At 42.7% G+C, this 25,496-nt stretch overlaps 1 protein-coding gene across 1 annotated transcript in view; it reads right to left on the reverse strand.

The window, feature by feature from the left end:
• The window catches only part of LOC134357218 (adhesion G-protein coupled receptor F3-like), a 102,482-nt gene that overhangs the window by 25,734 nt on the left and 51,252 nt on the right, over positions 1–25,496 (reverse strand). Inside the window, exons 5-8 of the mRNA XM_063068513.1 lie at positions 24,731–24,867; positions 19,493–19,711; positions 9,805–10,023; positions 7,872–8,021 (exon numbers count right to left, since the gene is read on the reverse strand). Of these exons, the coding sequence (XP_062924583.1) occupies positions 7,872–8,021; positions 9,805–10,023; positions 19,493–19,711; positions 24,731–24,867 (725 nt within the window). The remainder of the gene's footprint in view (positions 1–7,871; positions 8,022–9,804; positions 10,024–19,492; positions 19,712–24,730; positions 24,868–25,496) is intronic.

Consider the following 25,496-nt stretch of genomic DNA (forward strand, 5'->3'; position numbering starts at 1 on the left):
TGACTAGAGAACGGTGAATTTGCAGTTGCAAAGTCCTGGATAAAATATTGTCATAGGATTCAGCAAGACAAGCTAATCATGATCTTTCTATTGGTAAGATTGACAACACTCTCAAGGAAATTAACAAAGCAGAAAAGAGTCCTAAATGCAAAGCTTACAGGAGCACCAAGAACATGACAGATAAAAGCTTTAGAAACAAGGTAAAAATTCTAGAAACTCACAGAACTTCACATCCGTAAAATCAGTCAAAGTAACAATGAAAATCATAGGTACCAAAGAAAACAAAACCCACGAGGGGTTAGGCTCAATCCAAGCGCAAGAGGTGAAAATGGTTGCGTAGTCATAGAATCCAAAGGTAGATTGAAAGCAATACCGGGAAGGCTCAGAGCACCACTTGTGAATATTGTTCTTCAAGAAACCTGTTTTGCTCTGGGTTCAGTTGATGAAGAAGTTTTTGATTGCATCCATCAGTTGTTTTTCTGTTATGAGTATTGAGTTTGAAGGCGATAATGAAGAAAGAGAGGAAAATAGAACATAGAAAATAGAAATCTACGGCACATTACAGGCCCTTCAGCCCACAATGTTGTGCCGACCAAGTAACCTACTGTAGAAAACAACTAGAATTTCTCTACCACATAGCCCTCCATTTTTCTAAGCTCTACGTACCTAACAGTCTCTTAAAAGACCCTATTGTATCTACTTCTACCACTGTCACCAATGGTGCATTCCACACACCCAACACTCTGCGTGAAAAACCTACCCTTGACAAGCCCTTTGTACCTACTTCCAAGCACCTTAAAACAATATCCCCTTGCTCATCCCAGTTTGGCAAAAGAATAAATCAAGGAAGCAAGCAGCTGAGAAGAAAGGGAAGAACTCAGATGGAAAAAGTCGCTTTTTTTTAAACACAGCTCGGGGCGAAGGGTCTGCACTGCGCAGGCGCGTGACGTAGCGCGCCAAGGTTTAAAAGACCGCCATATACAGTGGCCATCGTTGTAGCGGCCATCGTTGGAGTGGACTGAGTTAGAGTGGGACGGCTTTGGTTCAACAGGCTTCGGCAAGAACAGGCAGAGACCAGGGTAGGTTCCGGTAAGTTTTTTGTTCAGATTGTTTAGAGAGAATGCCAGGCAGGATGTTGGAATGCTCCTCTTGCAGGATGTGGGAAGTCAGGGAGCCCTCCGGTGTCCCTGACAACAACACCTGCAAGAAGTGCATCCAGCTGCAGCTCCTGACAAACCGCGTTAGGGAACTGGAGCAGGAGCTGGATGACCTGCGGATCATTCGGGAGAATGAGGAGATTATAGATAGTAGCTACAGGGAGGTAGTTACGCCAAAGGAGCAGAGGACGAGAAATTGGATCACTGTCAGGCGAGGGAAGAGGAAAGGGTAGGCAGAGCAGGGTTCCCCTGTGGCCATTCCCCTCAACAAAAAGTATACCGCATTGGATACTGTTGGGGGGGGATGACTTACCTGGGACAAGCTGCAGTAGCCGGATCACTGGCACTGAGTCTGGTTCTGCAGTGCAGAAGGGAGGGTGGAAAAAGAGGAGAGCAGTAGTGATAGGGGACTCGATAGTTAGAGGTGCAGATAGGAGGTTCTGTGGTCATGACAGAGAATCCAAGATGGTTTGTTACCTCCCGGGTGCCAGGGTCAAGGATGTCTCTGATCGCTTGCATGACATTCTGAAGTGGGAGGGTGATCAGCCAGATGTTGTGGTGCACATCGGTACCAATGACATAGCAAGGAAGAGTGAGGAGGTCCTGGAGAGTGAGTATAGAGAGCTTGGTAGGAAGTTGAAAAGCAGGACCTCGAGGGTGGTAATCTCAGGATTGCTACCTGTGCTAGGTGCCAGTGAGGGTAGGAATAGGGTGCTTTGGAGGATGAACAAGTGGCTGAGGAACTGGCGTAGGGGGATGGGAACCAGAGTGCCAGAGCTGACAGTGTGGCTGGGGTGAAAATAAATGATGTTAAAAGTTCAAGCAAATCCGCTAATAGAAAGGTTGTGAGTGGTGGTAAAAATCTTCTGAGGTGTATATATTTCAATGCTAGGAGTATTGCGGGGAAGGCGGATGAGTTGAGGGCGTGGATTGACACATGGAATTATGACGTTATAGTAATTAGTGAAACTTGGCTACAGGAGGGGCAGGACTGGCAGCTTAATATTCCAGGGTTCCGATGTTTCAGATCTGATCGAGCCAGAGGAATGAAAGGTGGGGGAGTAGCATTGCTTGTTAGGGAAAATATTACAGCAGTGCTCAGGCAGGACAGATTAGAGGGCTTGTCCACTGAGTCCTTATGGGTGGAGCTGAGAAACAGGAAATGTATGGTCACATTAGTGGGATTGTATTACAGATCACCCAATAGTCAACAAGAATTGGAAGAGCAAATCTGCAGAGAGATAGCAGGCAACTGCAGGAAACATAAAGTTGTGGTGGTAGGGGATTTTAATTTTCCTTATATTGATTGGGACTCCCATACTGTTAGGGGTCTAGATGGTTTAGAGTTTGTAAAATGTGTTCAGAAAAGTTTTCTAAATCAATATATAGAGGGACCAACTAGAGGGGATGCAATATTGGATCTCCTGTTAGGAAACAAGTTAGGACAAGTGACAGAAGTCTGTGTAGGGGAGCACTTTGGTTCCAGTGATCATAACACCATTAGTTTCAACTTGATCATGGACAAGGATAGATCTGGTCCTAGGGTTGAGGTTCTGAACTGGAAGAAGGCCAAATTTGAAGAAATGAGAAAGGATCTCAAAAGCATGGATTGGGACAGGTTGTTCTCTGGCAAAGATGTGATCGGTAGGTGAGAAGCCTTCAAAGGAGAAATTTTGAGAGTGAAGAATTTGTATGTTCCTGTCAGGATTAAAGGCAAAGTGAATAGGAATAAGGAACCTTGGTTCTCAAGGGATATTGCAACTTTGATAAAGAAGAAGAGGGAGTTGTATGACATGTATAGGAAGCAGGGAGTAAATAAGGTGCTTGAGGAGTATAAGAAGTGCAAGAAAATACTTAAGAAAGAAATCAGGAGGGCTAAAAGAAGACATGAGGTTGCCTTGGCAGTCAAAGTGAAGGATAATCCAAACAGCTTTTACAGGTATATTAAGAGCAAAAGGATTGTAAGGGATAAAATTGGTCCTCTTGAAGATCAGAGTGGTCGGCTATATGTGGAACCAAAGGAAATGGGGGAGAGCTTAAATAGGTTTTTTGCGTCTGTATTTACTAAGGAAACTGGCATGAAGTCTATGGAATTAAGGGAAACAAGTAGTGAGATCATGGAAACTGTACAGATCGAAAAGGAGGAGGTCCATGCTGTCTTGAGGAAAATTAAAGTGGCTAAATCCCTGGGACCTGATAGGGTGTTCCCTCGAACCTTGAAGGAGACTAGAGTTGAAATTGCAGGGGCCCTGGCAGAAATATTTAAAATGTCGCTATCTACAGGCGAGGTGCCAGAGGATTGGAGAGTGGCTCATGTTGTTCCGTTGTTTAAAAAAGGATCGAAAAGTAATCCGGGAAATTATAGGCCAGTAAGTTTAACGTCGGTAGTAGGTAAGTTATTGGAGGGAATACTAAGAGACAGAATCTACAAGCATTTGGATAGACAGGGACTTATTAGGGAGAGTCAACATGGCTTTGTGCGTGGTAGGTCATGTTTGACCAATCTATTGGAGTTTTTCGAGGAGGTTACCAGGAAAGTGGATGAAGGGAAGGCAGTGGATATTGTCTACATGGACTTCAGTAATGCCTTTGACAAGGTCCCGCATGGGAGGTTAGTTAGAAAAATTCAGTCGCTGGGTATACATGGAGAGGTGGTAAATTGGATGAGACATTGGCTCAATGGAAGAAGCCAAAGAGTGGTAGTAGAGAATTGCTTCTCCAAGTGGAGGCCTGTGACTGATGGTGTGCCACAGGGATCAGTGCTGGGTCCATTGTTATTTGTCATCTATATCAATGATCTGGATGATAATGTGGTAAATTGGATCAGCAAATTTGCTGATGACACAAAGATTGGAGGTGTAGTAGACAGTCAGGAAGGTTTTCAGAGCCTGCAGAGGGACTTGGACCAGCTGGAAAAATGGGCTGAAAAATGGCAGATGGAGTTTAATTACAGACAAGTGTGAGGTATTGCACGTTGGAAAGACAAACCAAGGTAGAACATACAGGGTTAATGGTAAGGCACTGAGGAGTGCAGTGGAACAGAGGGATCTGGGAATACAGATACAAAATTCCCTAAAAGTGGTGTCACAGGTAGATAGGGTCGTAAAGAGAGCCTTTGGTACATTGGCCTTTATTAATCAAAGTATTGAGTATAAGATCTGAAATGTTATGATGACGTTGTATAAGGCATTGGTGAGGCTGAATCTGGAGTATTGTGTTCAGTTTTGGTCACCAAATTACAGGAAGGATATAAATAAGGTTGAAAGAGTGCAGAGAAGGTTTACAAGGATGTTGCCGGGACTTGAGAAACTCAGTTACAGAGAATGGTTGAATAGGTTAGGACTTTATTCCCTGGAGCGTAGAAGAATGAGGGGAGATTTGATAGAGGTATATAAAATTATGATGGGTGTAGATAGAGTGAATGCAAGCAGGCTTTTTCCACTGAGGCAAGGGGAGAAAAAAACCAGAGGACATGGGTTAAGGGTGAGGGGGGAAAAATTTAAAGGGAACATTAGGGGGTGCTTCTTCACACAGAGAGTGGTGGGAGTATGGAATGAGCTGCCCGACAAGGTGGTAAATGCGGGTTCTTTTTTAACATTTAAGGATAAATTGGACAGATACATGGATGGGAGGTGTGTGGAGGAATATGGTCCGTGTGCAGGCCAGTGGGACTTGGCAGAAAAAGGTTCGGCATGGACAGGAAGGGCCAAAAGACCTGTTTCTGTGCTGTAGTTTCTATGGTTCTATGGTAGTGCACCCGTGGCTGACAAGGGAAATTAGGGATAGTATCAATTCCAAAGAAGAAGCATACAAATTAGCCAGAAAAAGTGGCTCACCTGAGGACTGAGAGAAATTCAGAGTCCAGCAGAGGAGGACAAAGGGCTTAATTAGGAAGTGGGAAAAGGATTATGAGAGAAAACTGGCAGGGAACATAAAAACTGACTGTAAAAGCTTTTATAGATATGTGAAAAGAAAAAGATTGGTTAAGACAAATGTAGGTCCCCTACAGACAGAAACAGGTGAATTGATTATGGGGAGCAAGGACATGGCAGACCAATTGAATAACTACTTTGGTTCTGTCTTCACTAAGGAGGACATAAATAATCTTCCGGAAATAGTAGAGGACAGAGGGTCCAGTGAAATGGAGGAACTGAGGGAAATACATGCTAGTAGGGAAGTGGTGTTAGGTAAATTGAAGGGATTAAAGGCGGATAAATCCCCAGGGCCAGATGGTCTGCATCCCAGAGTGCTTAAGGAAGTAGCCCAAGAAATAGTGGATGCATTAGTGATAATTTTTCAAAACTCTTTAGATTCTGGACTAGTTCCTGAGGATTGGAGGGTGGCTAATATAACCCCATTTTTTAAAAAAAGAGGGAGAGAGAAACCGGGGAATTATAGACCGGTTAGCCTAACATCGGTGGTGGGGAAAATGCTAGAGTCTGTTATCAAAGATATGATAACAGCATATTTGGAAAGCAGTAAAATCATCGGACAAAGTCAGCATGGATTTGTGAAAGGAAAATCATGTCTGACGAATCTTATAGAATTTTGAGGATGTAACTAGTAGAGTGGATAGGGGAGACCCAGTGGATGTGGTATATTTGGATTTTCAAAAGGCTTTTGACAAGGTCCCACACAGGAGGTTAGTGTGCAAACTTAAAGCACACGGTATTGGGGGTAAGATATTGATGTGGATAGAGAATTGGTTAGCAGAAAGGAAGCAAAGAGTGGGAATAAACGGGACCTTTTCAGAATGGCAGGCAGTGACTAGTGGGGTACCGCAATGCTCAGTGCTGGGACCCCAGTTGTTTACAATATATATTAATGACTTAGATGAGGGAATTAAATGCAGCATCTCCAGGTTTGTGGATGACACGAAGCTGGGCAGCAGCGTCAGCTGTGAGGAGGATGCTAAGAGGATGCAGGGTGACTTGGATAGGTTAGGTGAGTGGGCAAATTCATGGCAGATGCAATTTAATGAGGATAAATGTGAGGTTATCCACTTTGGTGGCAAAAACAGAAAAACAGATTAATATCTGAATGGTGGCCAATTAGGAAAAGGGGAGGTGCAACGAGACCTGGATGTCATTATACGCCAGTCATTGAAAGTGGGCATGCAGGTACAGCAGGCAGTGAAAAAGGCGAATGGTATGCTGGCATTCATAGCAAAAGGATTTGAGTACAGGAGCAGGGAGGTACTACTGCAGTTGTACAAGGCCTTGGTGAGACCACGACCACACCTGGAATATTGTGTGCAGTTTTGGTCCCCTAATCTGAAGAAAGACATCCTTGCCATAGAGGGAGTACAAAGAAGGTTCACCAGATTGATTCCTGGGATGGCAGGACTTTCATATGATGAAAGACTGAGTCGACTAGGCTTATACTCGTTGGAATTTAGAAGATTGAGGGGGGATCTTATTGAAACGTATAAAATCCTGAATTGGATGATCAGCCATGATCATACTGAATGGCGGTGCAGGCTCGAAGGGCCGAATGGCCTACTCCTGCACCTATTTTCTATGTTTCTATGTTAGCCATTTCAGCCCTGGGAAAAAGCCTCTGACTATCCTCATGATCAATAACTCTCATCATCTTGTACACCTCTATCAGGTCACCTCTCATCCTCCGTCGCTCCAAGGAGGAAAGGCCAAGTTCACTCAAACTATTCTCATAAGGCATGCTTTCCAATCCAGGGAGATCCTTGTAAATCTCCTCTGCACTCTCTCTATAGTATCCACATCCTTCCTGTAATGAGGTGACCAGAACTGAACACAGTACTCCAAGTGGGTTTTAACTAAGGTCTTATATAGCTGTAACATTACCTCATGGCTCTTGAACTCAATCACACGGTTGATGAATGCCAACACAGCGTACACTCTCTTAACAACACTGTCAATCTGCGCAGCAGCTTTGAGTGTTCTATGGATACGGACCCCAAGATCTCACTGATCCTCCATGCTGCCAAGAGTCTTACAATTAATGTTATATTCTGTCTTCAAATTTGACCTACCAAAATGAACCACTCACACTTATCTGGGTTGAACTCCATCTGCCACTTCTCAGTCCAGATCTGCATCCTATCGATGTCCCGTTGTAACGTCTGACAACCCTCCAGATTACCCACAGCACCCCCAACCTTTGTGTCATCAGCAAACCTACTAACCCACCCTTCTACTTCTTCAGCCAGGTCAGTTATAAAAATCACAAACAGGAGGGGGTCCCAGGACAGATTCCTTAGGCATACCACCTCTATGCAGAATATGCATGTGTGTGTGTAAGTATGAAATCTGTGATTCATATATATGCGATTCATATGTACAGGTAAATATATATAAAGCCGTTTAACTGCGGGTTCTTTTTAAAAGACAAAGCAATGCATTGTATTTAGTGATAACCGTAAAAGAGTATCACTTAGCTTTAACGCTTCTATCTCATTAATCACTGTGTCATCTGCTCTTTGTGTTATAACAAATATCCATGAAGACTTGCTGAATCCATCTAAAGTGACTCTTAGAAGAAACAGTCATATGTCTGGCAGTTCCCACATCTGAGAGACTTTTCATCCACAAAATTGAAACAAAGAGCCCAGACGTTGCAAAAGTAAACGCACTTGAAGCAGATAAAGCACAGATTATCCTACAAATCATTGTGCTGGAGTATTTCTTTTAGTCTTATCACTTTAAATTGTAACTAAGCAATGAAGTCTTTACTTACTTTTTAGGACATAAATAGAGAATTTTGCACTTTTCCACTGATTTGCATTATTTTTAAATATGCAGTCATAGTGAGTATCATTTTCTGTTGAATTCACTTGAACTTTCCAACACGTGTTTTCTCCATCTGTCTCATTTTGATGGCAATTTACTATGAGCAAAAGGTTAATAAAACTAATATATGAATCAGAATTAGAATCAGGTTTAAGATCACCAGCATGTGTTGTGAAATTTGTTAACTATGAGGCAGCCGTACAATACAATACATGATAATAAAGAGAAAAAAGAAAACTGTGAATTACAATAGGTATATTATCTATATTAAATAGTTAAATTCTGTAAGTAGTGCAAAAAATAGGGGGAAGAAGTAGTGAGATAGTGCTCATGGGTTCAATGTCCATTCAGAAATCTGACAGCGGTGGAGAAGAAGCTGTCTTGAATCATCGAGTGAGTAACTGGACCGGACCCTGGCAACATTTCAGTTTGTTTGGGGTCTGACCCTGACATGGACTTCTAGGTGTGTGTCAGATAATAATAAATAACAAAAGGCATCCATAATTCACTCATAGAACTTCAATGAGCAAATTGTATAAATAATGCAATTGGTTGCATTATCGGAAGTTCAGAATATTACAGAGCTATGGATCATCTTTATATTTTACTCCTTTTGCACTTTGATAGTTTGTCCGTCCTGTTGAGGACAGTCTTACAGTCTTTCATTAATTCTATTGTGTTTTTTGCATTTACTGTGAATGCCTGCAAGAAAATGAATCTCAGGTTTGTTTATGGTGACATGTACGTACATTGGCTGGCTGACAGGAAACAAAGAGTAGCGATTAACTGGTCTCTTTCAGAATGGCAGACGGTGACCAGTGGGGTACCGCAGCTGTTTACAATATACATTAACGATTTAGGTGAAGGGATTAAAAGTAACATTAACAAATTTGCAGATGACACAAAGCTGGGTGGTAGTGTGAAATGTGAGGAGGATGTTATGAGAATGCAGGGTGACTTGGACAGGCTGGGTGAGTGGGCAAATGCATGGCAGATGCAGTTTAATGTGGATAAATGTGAGGGTATCCACTTTGGTGGTAAGAACAGGAAGGCAGATTATTATCTAGATGGAATCAAGTTAGGAAAAGGTGAAGTACAATGAGATCTAGGTGTTCTTGTACATCAGTCACTGAAAGCAAGCATGCAGGTACAGCAGGCAGTGAAGAAAGCTAATGGCATGCTGGCCTTCATAACAAGGGGAATCAAGTATAGGAGCAAAGAGGTCCTTCTGCAGTTGTACAGGGCCCTGGTGAGACCACACCTGGAGTATGGTGTGCAGTTTTGGTCTCCAAATTTGAGGAAGGACATTCTTGCTATTGAGGGAGTGCAGCGTAGGTTCACGAGGTTAATTCCCGGGATGGCGGGACTGTCATATGTTGAATGATTGGAGCAACTTGGCTTGTATACACTGGAATTTAGAAGGATGAGAAGGGATCTGATTGAAATATATAAGATTATTAAGGGATTAGACACGCTGGAGGCAGGAAGCATGTTCCTGCTGATGGGTGAGTCCAGAACCAGAGGCCACAGTTTAAGAATAAGGGGTAGGCCATTTAGAACGGAGTTGAGGAAAAACTTTTTCACCCAGAGCGTGGTGAATATATGGAATGCTCTGCCCCAGAAGGCTGTGGAGGCCAAGTCTCTGGATGCTTTCAAGAAAGAGATGGATAGAGCTCTTAAAGATAGTGGAATCAAAGGTTATGGGGATAGGGCAGGAACTGGATACTGATTGTGGATGATCAGCCATGATCACAGTGAATGGCGGTGCTGGCTCGAAGGGCCGAATGGCCTACTCCTGCACTTATTGTCTATTGTCTATTGATAATAAATTTACTTTGAATTTAAACTTTGAACTCCACAGAAATGTTAATAAAACATACCTGTTTCATCAGTGTTACCATCTTGTTTCAATGAAACATGATAGCTTTCATCGTCGTTCTTGATACAGCACTGAAACTTAATATTTTCTGTTTTTCCATTCACTGTGTAGTTTAATGGTTTAACTACTATTTCCTCAGGGAGAAGATGGACTTTTACATTAGAATATGCTTTTTGTTTGATTACTCCATTTTCAAAAGTCAGAGTACAGGTATAAGTTCCTACATAATACAACACACAAGAGAAATATACTTGAGAATGACTAGATGCTAAGTAGTGCATTTATATCTAGAACACGGGAATAATTTGGTCTTCATTTTGTAAACTGTAAGTAAGCTTCATAATTCCATGCAAGCTCTGCTGAGGTTGAAAGTGAAACTAGAATAGGAAACTACAGGGCTTCAAAATTTAGATTCACAGTGCCATTTTCAGTGTGCTACAGGCTTATGCGGACTCCAATATAATGGGTCAGGAGTGTGCAATCTTTCTAATCGATCCACCTTGATGGAAATTGAAGGAAAAATGAAGGGCTGCTCGGTGCTTACACAGGTAGAGTCATAGAATCATAGTGCTGTAGAGCGAGGAACGACCTGGCAAGGTGACTACCTGAGCCAGTCCCACCTGCCTGTATTTGGCCTGTATGCCTCTAAATTGTGCCTATTTATGTTCCTGACCAAATATCTTTTAAGTGTTGTGATTATTACTGTCTCTACTACTACTTCCTTCAGCTCCTCATTCCATATACTCATCATCCCCTGTGGGAAAAACTTGCCCTTTGCGTCCCTTTTAAATTTTTTTCCCTTTCCACCTCATACGCTGAACAATATTTCAATTCAAGACTTCATTATCACCGTTATGAAAGGTTGAACAAGTTGGGGGAAGGTTGAACAAGTTGAGTCTTTATTCTTTGGAACGTCAAAGGTTGAGGGGGGACTTGATAGAGGTATTTAAAATTATGAGGGCGATAGATGGAGTTGACATGGATAGGCTTTTTCCATTGAGAGTTGGGGAGATTTAAATAAGAGAACATGAGTTGAGATTTAAAGGGCAAAAGTCTAGGGGCAACATGAGGGGGAACTTCTTTACTCAGAGGGTGGTAGCTGTGTGGAACGAGCTTCCAGCAGAAGTGGTTGAGGCAGGTTTGATGTTGTTGTTTAAAGTTAAATTGGACAGCTATATGGACAGGAAAGGAATGGAGAGTAATGGGCTGAGTGCAGGTCGCTGGGACTAGATGAGAGTAAGAGTTCGGCACGGACTAGAAGGGCCGAGATGGCCTGTTTCCGTGCTGTAATTGTTATATGGTTATATGGTTACATAGCTAAATGGGTCCCTTTCGGAATGGCAGGCGGTGACCAGTGGGGTACCGCAGGGTTCAATGCTGGGACTGCAACTGTTTACAATATATATTAATGATCTAATTGAGGGAATTAAAAGTAACATTAGCAAATTTGCCGATGACACAAAGCTGGCTGTCAGTGTGAAATGTGAGGAGGATATTGTGAGAATGCAGGGTGACTTGGACAGGCTGGGGAGTGGGCAGATGCGTGGCAGATGCAGTTTAATGTGGATAAATGTGGGGTTATCCACTTTGGTGGTAAGAACAGGAAGGCAGATTATTATCTAACGAGTCAAGTTAGGAAAAGGGGAAGCACAACGAGATCTAGGTGTTCTTATACATCAGTCACGGAAAGCAAGCATGCAAGTACAGCAGGCAGTGAAGAATGCTAATGGCATGCTGGCCTTCATAACAAGGGGAATTGAGTATAAGAGCAAAGAGGTCCTTCTGCAGTTGTACAGGGCCCTGGTGAGACCACACCTGGAGTACTGTGTGCAGTTTTGGTCTCCAAATTTGAGGAAGGACATTCTTGCTATTGAGGGAGTGCAGCGTAGGTTCACAAGGTTAATTCCCGGAATGGCGGGACTGTCATATGTCGAAAGATTGGAGCGACTAGGCTTGTATACTCTGAAATTTAGAAGGCTGAGAGGGGATCTTATTGAAACATATAAGATTATTAAGGGATTGGACACGCTGGAGGCAGGAAGCAGGTTCCTACTGATGGGTGAGTCCAGAACCACAGTTTAAGAATAAGGAGTAAGCCATTTAGAAGGGAGTTGAGGAAAAACTTTTTCACCCAGAGAGTGGTGGATATATGGAATGCTCTGCCCCAGAAGGCTGTGGAGGACAAGTCTCTGGATGCTTTCAAGAAAGAGATGGATAGAGCTCTTAAAGATAGTGGAATCAAAGGTTATGGGGATAAGGCAGGAACTGGATACTGATTGTGGATGATCAGCCATGATCACAGTGAATGGCGGTGCTGGCTCGAAGGGCCGAATAGCCTACTCCTGCATCTATTGTCTATTGTCTAAACCTTTGGGCTTCCTGTCATCAACAAGTTTAAAAAGGAAACTTCGTTGTACATGTGGCAATCAAGAAAACCTATTCACTTCTCAGTTGGCACTGGACTTCCAAACCTGAACTCTGTTTTGTTTTACATTGCCCCAGTCTTCTAAATGGGTAGCGGGGTGGAGATACATCTCCCCCAGAGGAGGTGTAAGGTTCTCCTTCCCTCCATTAGCTGCAGGTCACCCTTAAGTACCTGCTTAGCCCCCCCCCCCACCACCACCGTCCCGGATCAGGGTCACATGAAGCCATGGGAGCCGGTAGGGGGATGCCCGTATGAGTTGTTGGTGCCTATCTCAATTCCTGGTTATGCAACCACTGAGGTTAGGCAGACAGTCTTGGGAGAGCATTGATAATGGCTGACATCACCTGTCTTGTAAAGACACTGCCCAGAAGAAGGCAATGGTAAACAACTTCTGTAGAAAAATTTGCCAAGAACAATCAAGGTCAAAGATCATGATTGTCCATGTCATATGACACAACACATAATGATGATAATGACTCTTCTAAATCCCTTCATGGCATCAAATCATCTCATTCCTAACTGAAACCTTCCATTCACCTTCCAGGAATGAAGGGGTTAACATATGAGGAGCATTTGGCAGCTTTGGGCCTGTCCTCACTGGAATTTAGAATAATGTGCGGGGATCTCTTTGGAATCTACCAAATATTGAAAGGACTAGATAGGGGAGATGTGGAGAGGATCTTTCCTATGGAGGGGGTATCCAGAACTAGAGGGCACAGCCTCAAGATTGAAGGGTGACCTTTTAGAACAGAGGGAAAAAGGAATCTTTTTTTAGCCAGAATCTGTGGAATGCTCTGCCACAGACTGTGGAGGAAGCCAAGTCAGTGCGTATATTTAAAGCGGAAGTTGATCATTTCCTGATCGATCAGGACAACAAAGGATACGGCAAGAAGGCAGCTGTATGGGATTGAGTGGGATCTGGGATCAACCATGATGAAATGGCAGAGCCGACTTGATGGCCAGAATGGCCTAATTCTACTCCTATGTCTTATGGTCTTATGGTCTTACCTTCCCTGTTTAATTCCATCATTACTCATTTATGCATTACTAAAAGAGCTCGGGCATATACCTGCTCTTCCCTTATCCCATACCATAACATTGAAGTCCTGCAAAGATTTTCTACTCTCTTGTTGCCTTATAGCAACATCTTCTGATACTGTGCCAGTCAGATTCCTTACAAACATTAACGTACACGTATGCATGACGACTTTGGAGTCCCTTATCAACAGATTTTATTATTTCTGAATCGCTTCAAGTTCAAGTTTGTAGTCCTCTGACTGTACATATGTACAACCAAACGAAGAAACATTCCTCTGGCCGCAGTCCACCCACGATACACAATACAGTCCACAGACAGCACAGAAGGCAAAATATTAACCACAAATAAGTTAATAAACTCTAATTCAGCGTGCATGTAGTGCGGAGCACAGATGAACAGTAAGCTGTACAGCTCTTCTCCGGTTCCAGCCTATTGAGTATTAATGTCTTCTTTGATCCCACCTTTACTGTCAATGTCATCAGCTCACTAGGTTGAATTTGCTATAATTTTACAGCTTAGTTTCTTAGCTCCACCTGCCTTCTCCTTCTGTAAAACTTCATTAAAAGCACTTGTTTTGCCAAGAAGAATGTCCACACTAAAATCTCCTCCCTGACCTTTGATTACATTCCTGTGTTGAAAGCATTATATAAATAAAGCTTGTGCTGCAATGTCCTGTTGTCTTTCAAGGATAACACAATGAAATTGGAACAATTCTTGTAATGGTATGGATGGGGACGGTAGGTAGGGACAAGGAAGACATCAATGGCATTGAAAGTGAAGGGAAGGAAAGAAAGGTGTGGAGAGAAATTTTGTAACATTTTTATATGGGAACCAGAGTGCCCAAACAGACAGTGGAGAGGTTGTAGAGACAGATGTTGTCAAGACCTCAGACAAAGTCAGGAAACAAAAGGTTGAGTATAGTACGGCTAATGTCATGGGCTGTGGGTATCTTCATCCAAGAAGTATTGCAGGAAAGACAGATGAGCTCAGGGCATGGATCAACACCTGGGATTATGATACTGTAGCCAGTAGTAAGACTTGGACGCAGGAGGGGCAGGTCCGGTAGATCAGTGATCCAAGGTTGTTTTAGATGTGACAGCGAGAGAGGGATTAAAGGAGGAGGGGCGGTGTTACTAGTCAAGGAAAATTTCATGGCAGTGCTCAGTCAGACTGGAGAACTTGTTAGTGAGGCATCATGGGTGAAACTGACTTAGAAGAAAGGTATGACCACATCATTGGGGCTATGTTACTGACCACACAACAGTCCGAAGGATTTAGAGGAACAATTTTGTAGAGAGATCCTAGACTGTTGCAAGAAACATAAGGTTGTTATCATAGGTGATTTTAACTTTTCACATATTGACTAGGACTCCCATATTGTAAAAGGACTAGATGGGATAGAGTTTGTCAAATGTGTTCAGGAAAGTTTCTTTCATCAGTAAGTAGAAGTCCCAAAGAGTGTGTGCGATACTGGATCTGCTGGTAGGGAATGAGGCAGCGCAGGTAACAGAAGTTAGTGTAGGGGAACACTTTGCACTAGTGATCACAATTCCATTAGTTTCAAAGTAAATATGCAAAAGACAGATCTGATCCATGGGTTGAGATTATAAATTGGAGAAATGCCAATTTTGATGGCATCCGCAAGGATTTGGCAAATGTGGATTAGAATAGGCTGTTTTCCGGCAAAGTTGTACTTGGTAAGTGGGAAGCCTTTAAAAGTGAAATTTTGAAAGCATAAGGTATGTGCCTATCAGAATAAAAGGTAATGATAACAGGTTTAGGGGACCTTCATTTTCTAGAAATCCTGAGGCCTTGATTAGGAAAATAAGAGGTGCATTGCAGGTATAGGCAAATAGGAATTAATGAGGTGCTTATGGAGTATAAGAACTGCAAGAGTACACTTAGGAAAGAAGTCAGGAGGTCTAAAAGAAGGCTTGAAGTTGCCCTTGCAGACAAGGTGAAGGAAAATCCTGAGAGATTTTCTACAGATATGTTAAGAGCAAAAGGATTGTAAGGGACAAGACTGGCTGTCTGGAGGATCAGACTGGTAATCCATGCATAGAATCAAAAGAGATAGGGAAGATCTTTAACGCATTTTTTCATCTCTGTTTAGTCAGGAGCCAGATATTGAGTCTATTGAAGTAAGGCAAAATGGTATCAACTTCATAGACTCTACAGGTTACAGAGGAGGAGGTTTGTTGTTTTAAGACAAATTACGGTGGATAAATCCCCATAACATGACGAGGTGTTGTCTTGGACCCTGCGGAATTAAGAGGAGAAATTACCAGGGCCCGAGCAGAGATATGTGAATAACCCTTAATGACAGGTGGGGTGCTGGAGGACTGGAGGATAGCCAATGTTGTTTCTCTGTTTAATAAAGGCTCTAAAACTAAATCAGAAAATTATAGGTCACTGAGCCTGACATTATTATTGGGAAAGTTATAGGAAGATGTTTTAAGGGACGGTATATATGAGTATTTGGATAGACATATACATTGATATCTATGAAGTTAGAGCCGTAGATGTAGTGTATATGGATTTCAGCAAGGCATTTGATAAGGTACCTCATGCAAGGCTTATTGAGAAAGTAAGGAGGGATGGGATCCAAGGGGACATAGTTTTGTGGATTCAGAATTGGCTTGCCTACAGAAGGCAAAAAGTGGTTGTAGACGGGTCATATTCTGCATGGAGGTCGGTGACCAGTGGTGTGCTTCAGGGATCTGTTCTGGGACCCTTATTCTTTGTGATGTTTATAAATGACCTGGATGAGGAAGTGGAGGGATGGGTTTGTAAATTTGCTGATATCACAAAGGTTGAAGGTGTTGTGGATAGTGTGAAGGGCTGTCAGAGGTTACAGCGGGACATTGATAGGATGCAAAACTGGGCTGAGAAGTGGCAGATGGAGTTTAACCCAGATAAGTGTGAGGTGGTTCATTTTGGTAGGTCAAATATGATGGCAGAATATAGTATTAATGGTAAGACTCTTGGCAGTATGGAGGATCAGAGGGATCTTGGGGTCCAAATCCATAGGATAATCAAAGCTGCTTCGCAGGTTGACTCTGTGGTTAAGAAAGCATACGGTGCATTGGACTTCATCAACCATGGGATAGTGTTTAAGAGCCGAGAGATGATGTTACAGCTATATAGGACTCCGGTCAGACCGACTTGGGGTACTGTGCTCAGTTCTGGTCACCTCACTACAAGAAGGATGTGGAAACCATAGAAAGGGTGCAGAGGAGATCTACAAGGATGTTGCCTTGATTGGGGAGCATGGCTTATGAGAATAGGTTGAGTGAACTCGGCCTTTTCTCCTTGGAGCAACGGAGGATGAGAGGTGACCTGATAGAGTGTATAAGATGATGAGAGACATTGATCATGTGGATAGTCAGAGGCTTTTTCTCAGGGCTGAAAGGGCTATCATGAGAGGGCACAGTTTTAAGGTGCTTGGAAGTAGGTACAGAGGAGATGTCAGGGGTAAGTTTTTTACGCAGGGAGTGGTGAGTGTGTGGAATGGGCTGCCGGCAGTGGTGGTGGAGATGGATATGATAGGGTCTTTTAAGGGACTCCTGGATAGGTACATGGAGCTTAGAAAAATAGAGGGCTATGGGTAACCCTAGGTAATTTCTAAAGTAAGTACATGTTCGGTACCGCATTGTGGGTCGAAGGGCCTGTATTGTGCTGTAGTTTTTCTGTGTTTCTACGTCTCTATATTTCTATATAGACTGATTAAAGATAGTCTGCATTGCTTAGTGCATAGTAGGCCATGTCTAACCAAACTTATAGAGTTTTTTGAAGAAGTTACCAGGAAAGTTGATAAAGGTAAGACAATGGATGTTGTCTACGCGGACATTAATAAGGCATTTGACAGGGTCCCCATGGAAGGTTGGTCAAGAAGGTTCAGTTACTCAGCATTCAAGATCAGCTAGTAAATTGGACTAGACTTTGGCTGAAGCCCTGTGACTAGTGGTGTGCCACAGGGATCATTGCTGGGTTCATTGATGTTTGTCATCTATATCAATGATCTGGATGATAATGTGGTTAACTGGATCAGAAAATTTGCAGATGACACCAAGACTGAAGATGGTGGATCATCATGATTTTGTGGCGGGATCTGGACCAACTGGAAAATGGGCTGAAAAATGGTAGATAGAATTTAATGCAGACAAGAGTGAAGTGTTGCACTTCGGTAGAACCAACCAAGGTAGGTCTTGCACAGTAAATGGTTGGGCACTGAGGAGCATGGTACAACAAATGGATCTGGGAATACCATAAGACCATAAGATATAGGAGCAGAAGTAGGCCATTTGGCCCATCGAGTCTGCTCCACTATTCCATCATGGGCTGATCCAATTCTTCCAGTCATCCTCACTCCCCTGCTTTCACCCCATACCCTTTGATGCTATGGCTAATCAAGAACCTATTTAGCTCTGCCTTAAATACACCCATTGATTTGGCCTCCACAGCTGCTCGTGGCAACAAATTCCACAGATTTACCACCCCCTGACTAAAGTAATTTCTCCGCATCTCAGTTCTAAATGGACGTCCTTCACTCCTGAAGTCGTGCCCTCTTGCCCTAGAATCCCCCACCATGGGAAACAACTTCACCATATTTAATCTGTTCAGGCCTTTAACATTCTGAATGTTTCTCTGAGATCCCCCCTCATTCTCCTGAACTCCAAGGAGTACAGCCCAAGAGCTGCCAGATGTTCCTTATACGGTAACCCTTTCATTCCTGGTATCATTCTCATGAATCTTTTCTGAACCCTGTCCAATGTCAGTATATCCTTTCTAAAATAAGGAGCCAAAAACTGCACACAATACTCCAAGTGTGGTCTCACAAGTACCTTATAGAGCCTCAACATCACATCCCTGCGTTATATTCTACACCTCTAGAAATGAATGCCAACATTGCATTTGCCTTATTCACTACCGACTCAACCTGAAGGTTAACCTTTGGGGTATCTTGCACAATGACTCCCAAGTCCCTTTGCATCTCTGCATTTTGAATTCTCTCCCCATCTAAATGATAGTCTGCCCGTTTATTTCTTCCACCAAAGTGCAGATCCACAATTCATTGGAAGTATTGCCACAGGTTGATAGGGTCACAAAGAAAGCTTTTGGCATATTGGCCTTCATAAATGGAATTACTGAGTAAGGGAGACGTTATGTTGAGGTTGTATAAGACATTGTTGAGGCCTAATTTGGAGTATTGTGTGCAGTCTTGGCCACCTATCTACTAGAAAGATGTAAATAAGGTTGAAAGAGTACAGAGAAAAATTTCAAGTATGTTGCCGGATCTGGACAACCTGAGTTATATGGAACGATTGAATAGGCTAGGACTTTATTCCTTAGAATGTAGAAGATTGAGAGGAGATTTGGTAGAGGTATACAAAATTATGTGGGGTACAAATAGGGTGAATGCAAGCAGGCTTTTTCCACTGACGTTAGGTGGGACTAGAAATAAAAGTCATGAGTTATGGGTGAACGGTGAAAAGGTTAAGGGGTACATGGAGGCGGGTTCTTCTTCATGCAGAGGGTCATGAGAGTGTGGAATGAACTGCCAGTGTCAGTAGTGCAAGCAAACTTGATTTCAACACTTGAGAAGTTTGGATAGGTGCATGGATGGTAGGGGCACGGAGGGCTATGGTCCCAGTGCAGGTGGATGGGAGTAGGCAGTGTAAGTGGCTTGGCATGGACTGGATGGGCCATAGGCCCTGTTTTTGAGCTGCAATTTTTTATGAATCTATAACTCCATAACACTTCAGCAACAAATTGTGTATACAGTACCTGAAGTAATGGCTATGAATTTCCTTAGAACTATTCTCATTTACTGTTTTAGTTATCATTATTTTGATCATGTTTCTGATCAAGCTCTTCTTTCAGATATTTGCAAATTCACCAAAATGGTGAGGAAACCCAGTTTGCTCAATATTTATTTTTGCTTATCTCTAAGATTTTCAGCTTTTGATATTTTATTTCTTTTCATTATTTATACCTGGTCTATTTACTACTTCAGTGAATGCCACTTTGTTATCTCGTATGAGACTTCTCCGAAGTTCCTGAAAAAATATACTATAGCAAACATCTTGCAATAAAGACAGCCAAAACCCTTCCCTATTAAGAAAATAATATTCATTTGGTCAAAGCTGCAAAAGCTAGAGAATCATAGAAAACTCCTGTGTAGTGTCTTAGACTTTATTCAAACTTGTTGGTAATTCAATTTACCTTCCCAAATTGAAGTTGCACGTACTTCAAATTTGCTTGTAGATTGTTCATTGCTTTTCTGAAATTGATAGAGACGTTTAGAAATGGGTGCATCTTTCTCATCTTTTGGTGCCCTGATGGACCACTTTGAACCTTCAGCTAAGTCTTTAATGGTACAGGTCAGTGTTACTTTTTTATTATATTGAACAACCGAAGGAGAGATTTCTATCTTCAGAAGTCCTAAAGGAAAATTGTCATTTGTTACAAGGATAAGTATTTTCGCATCACATTTGAAACACTGTTCAGAAATTACAGTTTCTCAGCATCACTGAAATAATACTGATCAAGTCAAGACAAGTTTATTGTCATTTAACTGTATACATGTATATAACGTATATAACTATATAATGTATATAGAAATGAGACGACATTTCTCCAAACCAGGGTGTAAAGCACAGTAGCTCACATTGCTCATGATAACTTATGAAGGTAAGGATAAAATCTGCAGAAGAATCACACATACAGTAAATAACAAACTAAAGTGCATCAATATTAATTATTGTAAGGCATGGAACAGATTAACCAATGAGACTTCAAATATGAGCTCAGAAGCTTAATGGCTTGGGGGAAGAAACTGTTTTTCATTTTCCTCTTTAACAAAGAATATTAGATTATTGCAAAATATAATTCCACAAAAATAAAGAAGAACATGCAACATCACATTTTCAATATGTCCCACATTAATGGGTAATTATTTGCCTAACATTCACAACACGCTGGAGGAACTCAGCAGGTCGGGCAGCATCCATGGAAAAGATCGGTCAACGTTTTGGGCCGGAACCCTTTGTCAGGACTGTAGAGGGAAGGGGCAGAGGCCCTACAAAGAAGGTGGGGGGAGGGTGGGAAGGAGAAGGCTGGTAGGTTCCAGGTGAAGAACCAGTAAGGGGAAAGATAAAGGGGTGGGGGAAGGGAGGCAGGAAGGTGATAGGCAGGAAAGGCGAAGAAAAAATAGGGGAAAACACAATGGGTAGTAGAAGGAGGCGGAACCAAGAGGGAGGTGGTAGGCAGCTGGGGGAGGGGGTAGAGTGACATAGGGATAGGGGAAGGGAGGGGGAGGGAATTACCAGAAGTTGGAGAATTCTATGTTCATACCAAGGGGCTGGAGACTACCTAGACGGTACATGAGGTGTTGCTCCTCCAACCTGAGTTTACCCTCATCATGGCAGTAGAAGAGGCCATGTATGGACATCTCTGAATGGGAGTGGGAAGCAGAGTTGAAGTGGGTGGCTACTGGGAGATCCTGTCTGTTTTGGCGGACGGAGTGGAGATGCTCGACGAAGCGGTCCCCCAATCTGCATCAGGTTTCACCGATGTAGAGGAGGCCGCACCGGGAGCACCGGATTGCCTAACATGCTTGGCTATACCTGTGGGCCATCGTGGGTGACACAGATAGCCCAGGTAGTAGAGCCTCACATCACCAGAGCCCTGGGTTTAATCCTGATCTTGGGTCCTCTCATTGTGGAGTTTTACATATTCTCCTTATTGCCTTGTATGTTCCTCTAGGAAGCTCCAGTTTCCTACCAGGCTGGGAGGTTAGTTAGCCATTAGTGTATAGTAAGTGCACCTGGTTGTGAGGTGGAGGGTGGGGGTTGTTGATGAAAATGTGGGAAGGCTAAAAGCATTGAGTTTAATGCAATGTTAGTGTAAATTTGTGGTTGGCCACATTGGACTTTTATTCCCAGAAGTGCAGGAGAATGAGAAGTTACCTCACAGATGTTCTTAAATCCTGAGGAGTATGGATAATATGTAGAGTCATAGCTTTTTCCCCAAGATTAGAGAGTCTACACCTAGAGGACACATGTGCAAGATACAAAGGGAAAAATTTAATAGAAATCTGAGAGATAACTTCTAAACAAATAGAGAGCAGAGATTACCTGGAAGGAGCTGCCGGAGAAAGTGGTCAAGGTGGGTATAATTATAACCTTTAAGAAGCATTTGGATAGGTTCATGGAGGAGAGGAGTTTGGAGAGTTATGGGCTGAATGTAGGGGACTGGGACTAGCTGGATGATCCTGTGCTCAGCTTGAATCAGATGGGTCGAAGGGCCAATTTCTGCTCTTTATGACTCCATGGTTGATGTGGATGGTGGGCAAAGGCCACCATGTGCTGTGCCTCTTCGGCCCCATGGGCTGTTTGAATTACATTGACTTAAATAGTAGTATATATTATTTAGTTAAAAACATGTAGTAAAAGGTGGGGGTCTGTGTTTCATGATAAACTGACTGTGGTGCTCCAATGTGGCAGTTTAGTCATACTTGCGTTCCTCTAATCTGAGACACTTAATGATCACGTGCTGACCATTCTACTTACCAAGAGAATTAACCTCCTTGACCCTGACAACACTTTACCTACCACAAGCAACAGACTATAATCAAGTGCTTGAGATACTGCATGCTGCTGTCACCGAACAAGAAACAGTCCACCCCGATACATTTCAAATTATAGTTGAGGACTTCAACTAGGCTTGCTTGAAAAATTTTCTGCCCAGTTACCGTTAGCATATTACCTGTAGCACCAGGTTCCAACACACTAGACCACTGCTATACTATGATATGGTATGCCTACCGTTCCATGCTCAGACCACATTTTGGGAAATATAACACTTGGCTGTCCTTCTTTTAACTGCATACAGGCAGAGGCTAAAAAGCAAGGCCCCAGAAATAAGGACAATGAAGAGGTGGTCATGGGAGGCAGAGGAACAGCTCCAGGCTTGCTTTGAGTCAGTGGACTGGGCTGTGTTGAAGGACTCATCTGTGGATCTGAACGAATACACCACAGTTGTCACAGATTTATAAAACGTCATAGGCGAGTGTGTCCTGACAAAATCATTCAGAGTCTTCCCTAATCAGAAGCCTGGAATGAGCCATGAGAAAACTGCTAAGGGCCAGATCAGAAGCTTTCAGGTCTGGCAACCAAGTTAGATACAAAAGGTCCAGGTATGATCTCAGGAAAGCCATCACACGGGTGGAGTGACAATTCCAGATTAAACATGAATCACTGAAGGATGCTTGATATCTGTGGCAGGCTTGAATGCCATTACCTCTCTCAAAGTGAAAGTAAGTGACATTGGTGACAACAAGGCTTCACTTCCAGATCAGCTCAGTGCCTCTTATGCTCACTTTGACTGTCAAAACAATAGAAGAGCTTTCACAAACTCCAACAACCCCGGTGACCCTGTGACTTCAGTCTCTGAGGCTGATGTGTAAGCATCCTTTTGGAGGGTGAACCCTCAAAAAGCATCCGGCCCAGATGGGGTACCCAGCCGAGTATGAAAGACCTGTGCTGATCAACTGGCTGGAAAGTTCACTGAGATCCTTAATCTCATCCAAGGTACCCGGCTGCATCAAGCGAGCTTGAATTATACCAGTGCCTAAGAAGAATGTGATAACCTGTCTTAATGACAATCATCTAGTAGCACCTACATCCATAGTGATGAAGTGTTTTGACAGATTGGTGATAAAACACATCAACTCATGCCCAAGAAGTGACTTGGATTAATCCCAATTTGCATATGAGAGCAACAGATCCAGAGCAGATGTAATTTCACTGACTCTTCGGTCAACTCTGGAACATCTGAACAACAAAGGCACTTACATCAGGATGCTCTTTATCAACTACAGCTTGCCATTCAATAGTATCATCCCCTCAAAACTAATCAGTGAGTTTCAAGAAGTTGGCCTCAATACCTCCTTGTCAATTGGATCCATGATTTCATCGCTTGCGAACCCCAATCAGTTTTGACTGGCAACAACATCTCCTCTATGATCTCCAACAGCTCATGTTCATCACAAGGTTGTGTGCTTAGCCGTCTGCTCTACTTGTTTTACTCTGTGCAGCTAAGCACTGCTCCAAGGCCATATTTAAGCCTGCTGATGACACCACTGCCATTGGTTGAATCAAAGGTGGCGATGAATCATAATACAGCAGGGAGATTGAAAATCTGGCTGAGTGGTGCCAGAACAGTGACCTCTCACTCAGTATCAGCAAGACCAAGGAGCTGATTGTTTATATCAGCAGGAGGAAACCAGAGGTCCATGAACCAGTCCTCATCAGGGATCAAAGGTGGAGAGGGTCAGCAACTTTAAATTTGTCGGTGTTATCATTTCAGAGGACCCGTTCTGGGCCCAGCATGTAAGTGCAATTATGAAGAAAGCACGGCAGTACCTCTACTTCCTTAGACGTTTGTAAAAATTTTTCATGACATCTAATACTTTGACAAACTTTGATAGATGTGTAGTGGATAGTATACTGACTGGTTGCATCACAGCCTGGTACAGAAACACAATGCCCTTGAATGGAAAATCCTACAGAAAGTAGTGGATAATGAGTAAAGCCCTCCCCTCCACTGAACACATCTACTCAGAGTGTTGTTGCTGGAAAGCTGCATCCACCAAATTGGATCAGCCATGATGAAATGGCAGAGTATACTTGATGGGCTAAATGGCCTAATTCTGCTGCTGTATTTTATGGTGCTATGAAATATAACCTAGCCATTCTCTGAGTGAAAATGTTGGTCCTCAAGTTCATTTTAAATCTCTCTCCTCTCACTGTAAATCTATGCCCTCTTATTCTTGATTCCCCACCCTGAGAAAAAGACTGTATATTCACTCTATCTATGCCTCTCACTGCTTTATACATAAGATCACATTCTTTCTCCTACAGTCAAAAGACAAAAGACAAACCTGCTCATTTGATGTGGTAGAGTAGCATAACACTATTACAGTGCCAATGACTGGTTCAGTTCAGCCACTGTCTGTGAGGAGTTTGAACATCTCCCCATGACCATGTGGGTTTCCTCCTGATGCTCTGCCTTCCTCCCACATTCCAAAGATGTAACGTGTTAGTATGGTAATTGGTCATGCGTGTGTAATTAGTCAGCACAGGATTATTGACACAATCTTTTGCCACCCAATTACACTCATGTGACCAATTAACCTACTAATGGCCAAAGTGACAAATTTATATACTAATTGATTGTAAAAAATCTCTTGCCATAACTCAGTAACTCAGTCCCTTGAATCCTGGCAACATCTTGGTAAATCTCCTCTGCACTCTTTCCAGCTTAATGGTTGATCAAAACTGAACACAATGTGCCAAATGCATCTTCACCAGTGGCTTGTACAACTCCAACATAACATCCCAACTTCTGTACTCAATGTTTTGACAGTGATTTTCAGTATTTACAGCATCAAGCTCATACCTTCAATGCACAGATCCAAGGTATTCATAGCATCTTCACTGATCAGAGAAATTGCATCCTTGGATTGACTTAGAAAACGTTCAGATTTTAATTCTCCATTGATGTTGAGTTGAAATTCCACAATGGTGCTTCCATTCCTAATTATATATAAAATATGAAATGAGAATGAGCTTCCAATCAAATAAATTTAGAGCTACTGTATAATAACTTACCATAAAGGATTTTAAGTTCCTCTACTTAATGGAAGAAGGGCAGAACTGTTGTAACTCTGGGGAGCTGTGGTGTCCATTTGGCTTTTGTAGACCCTGTATTAACATTATTCAAGGCCTCTTTGCTTGGAGAGAACAATGAATCTGAAGCATATGTGTTAGGCAGCATGACTGATTAAGTGTGTCAAAGCAGTGGAAGATTATGAACAACCATCCCTCCCATGTTGTCTAACTCTGTTGACACTATCCCCACAGCTGATCAAATCCGATGTCTGCTTGTCATCTGCTTTCCAGAGAAGGTGGCCTATCAATGTTGTCAATTCACGGATAAGGTGTTGCATTCTGAAAATGTCTACGGAGAGCACAGGTGGATATCATGAGGGCTGGGGGTTGGGTTGGAGGAATTATTGGAATGGAGAGAATTGGAACGTGCACAATTCTGACTTGATAAGACAAACGTGAGAAGCACAGAGGTACATCTGGGGAAATTTCTGAAATGCCAGTTCGCTGCCGCTGCTACTGTGTGATCGAGAATCTCCGGAGGGAAGGCCCCAAAA

This window comes from Mobula hypostoma, chromosome 2 (assembly GCF_963921235.1).
Source record: "Mobula hypostoma chromosome 2, sMobHyp1.1, whole genome shotgun sequence".
Classification (NCBI taxonomy): domain Eukaryota; kingdom Metazoa; phylum Chordata; class Chondrichthyes; order Myliobatiformes; family Myliobatidae; genus Mobula; species Mobula hypostoma.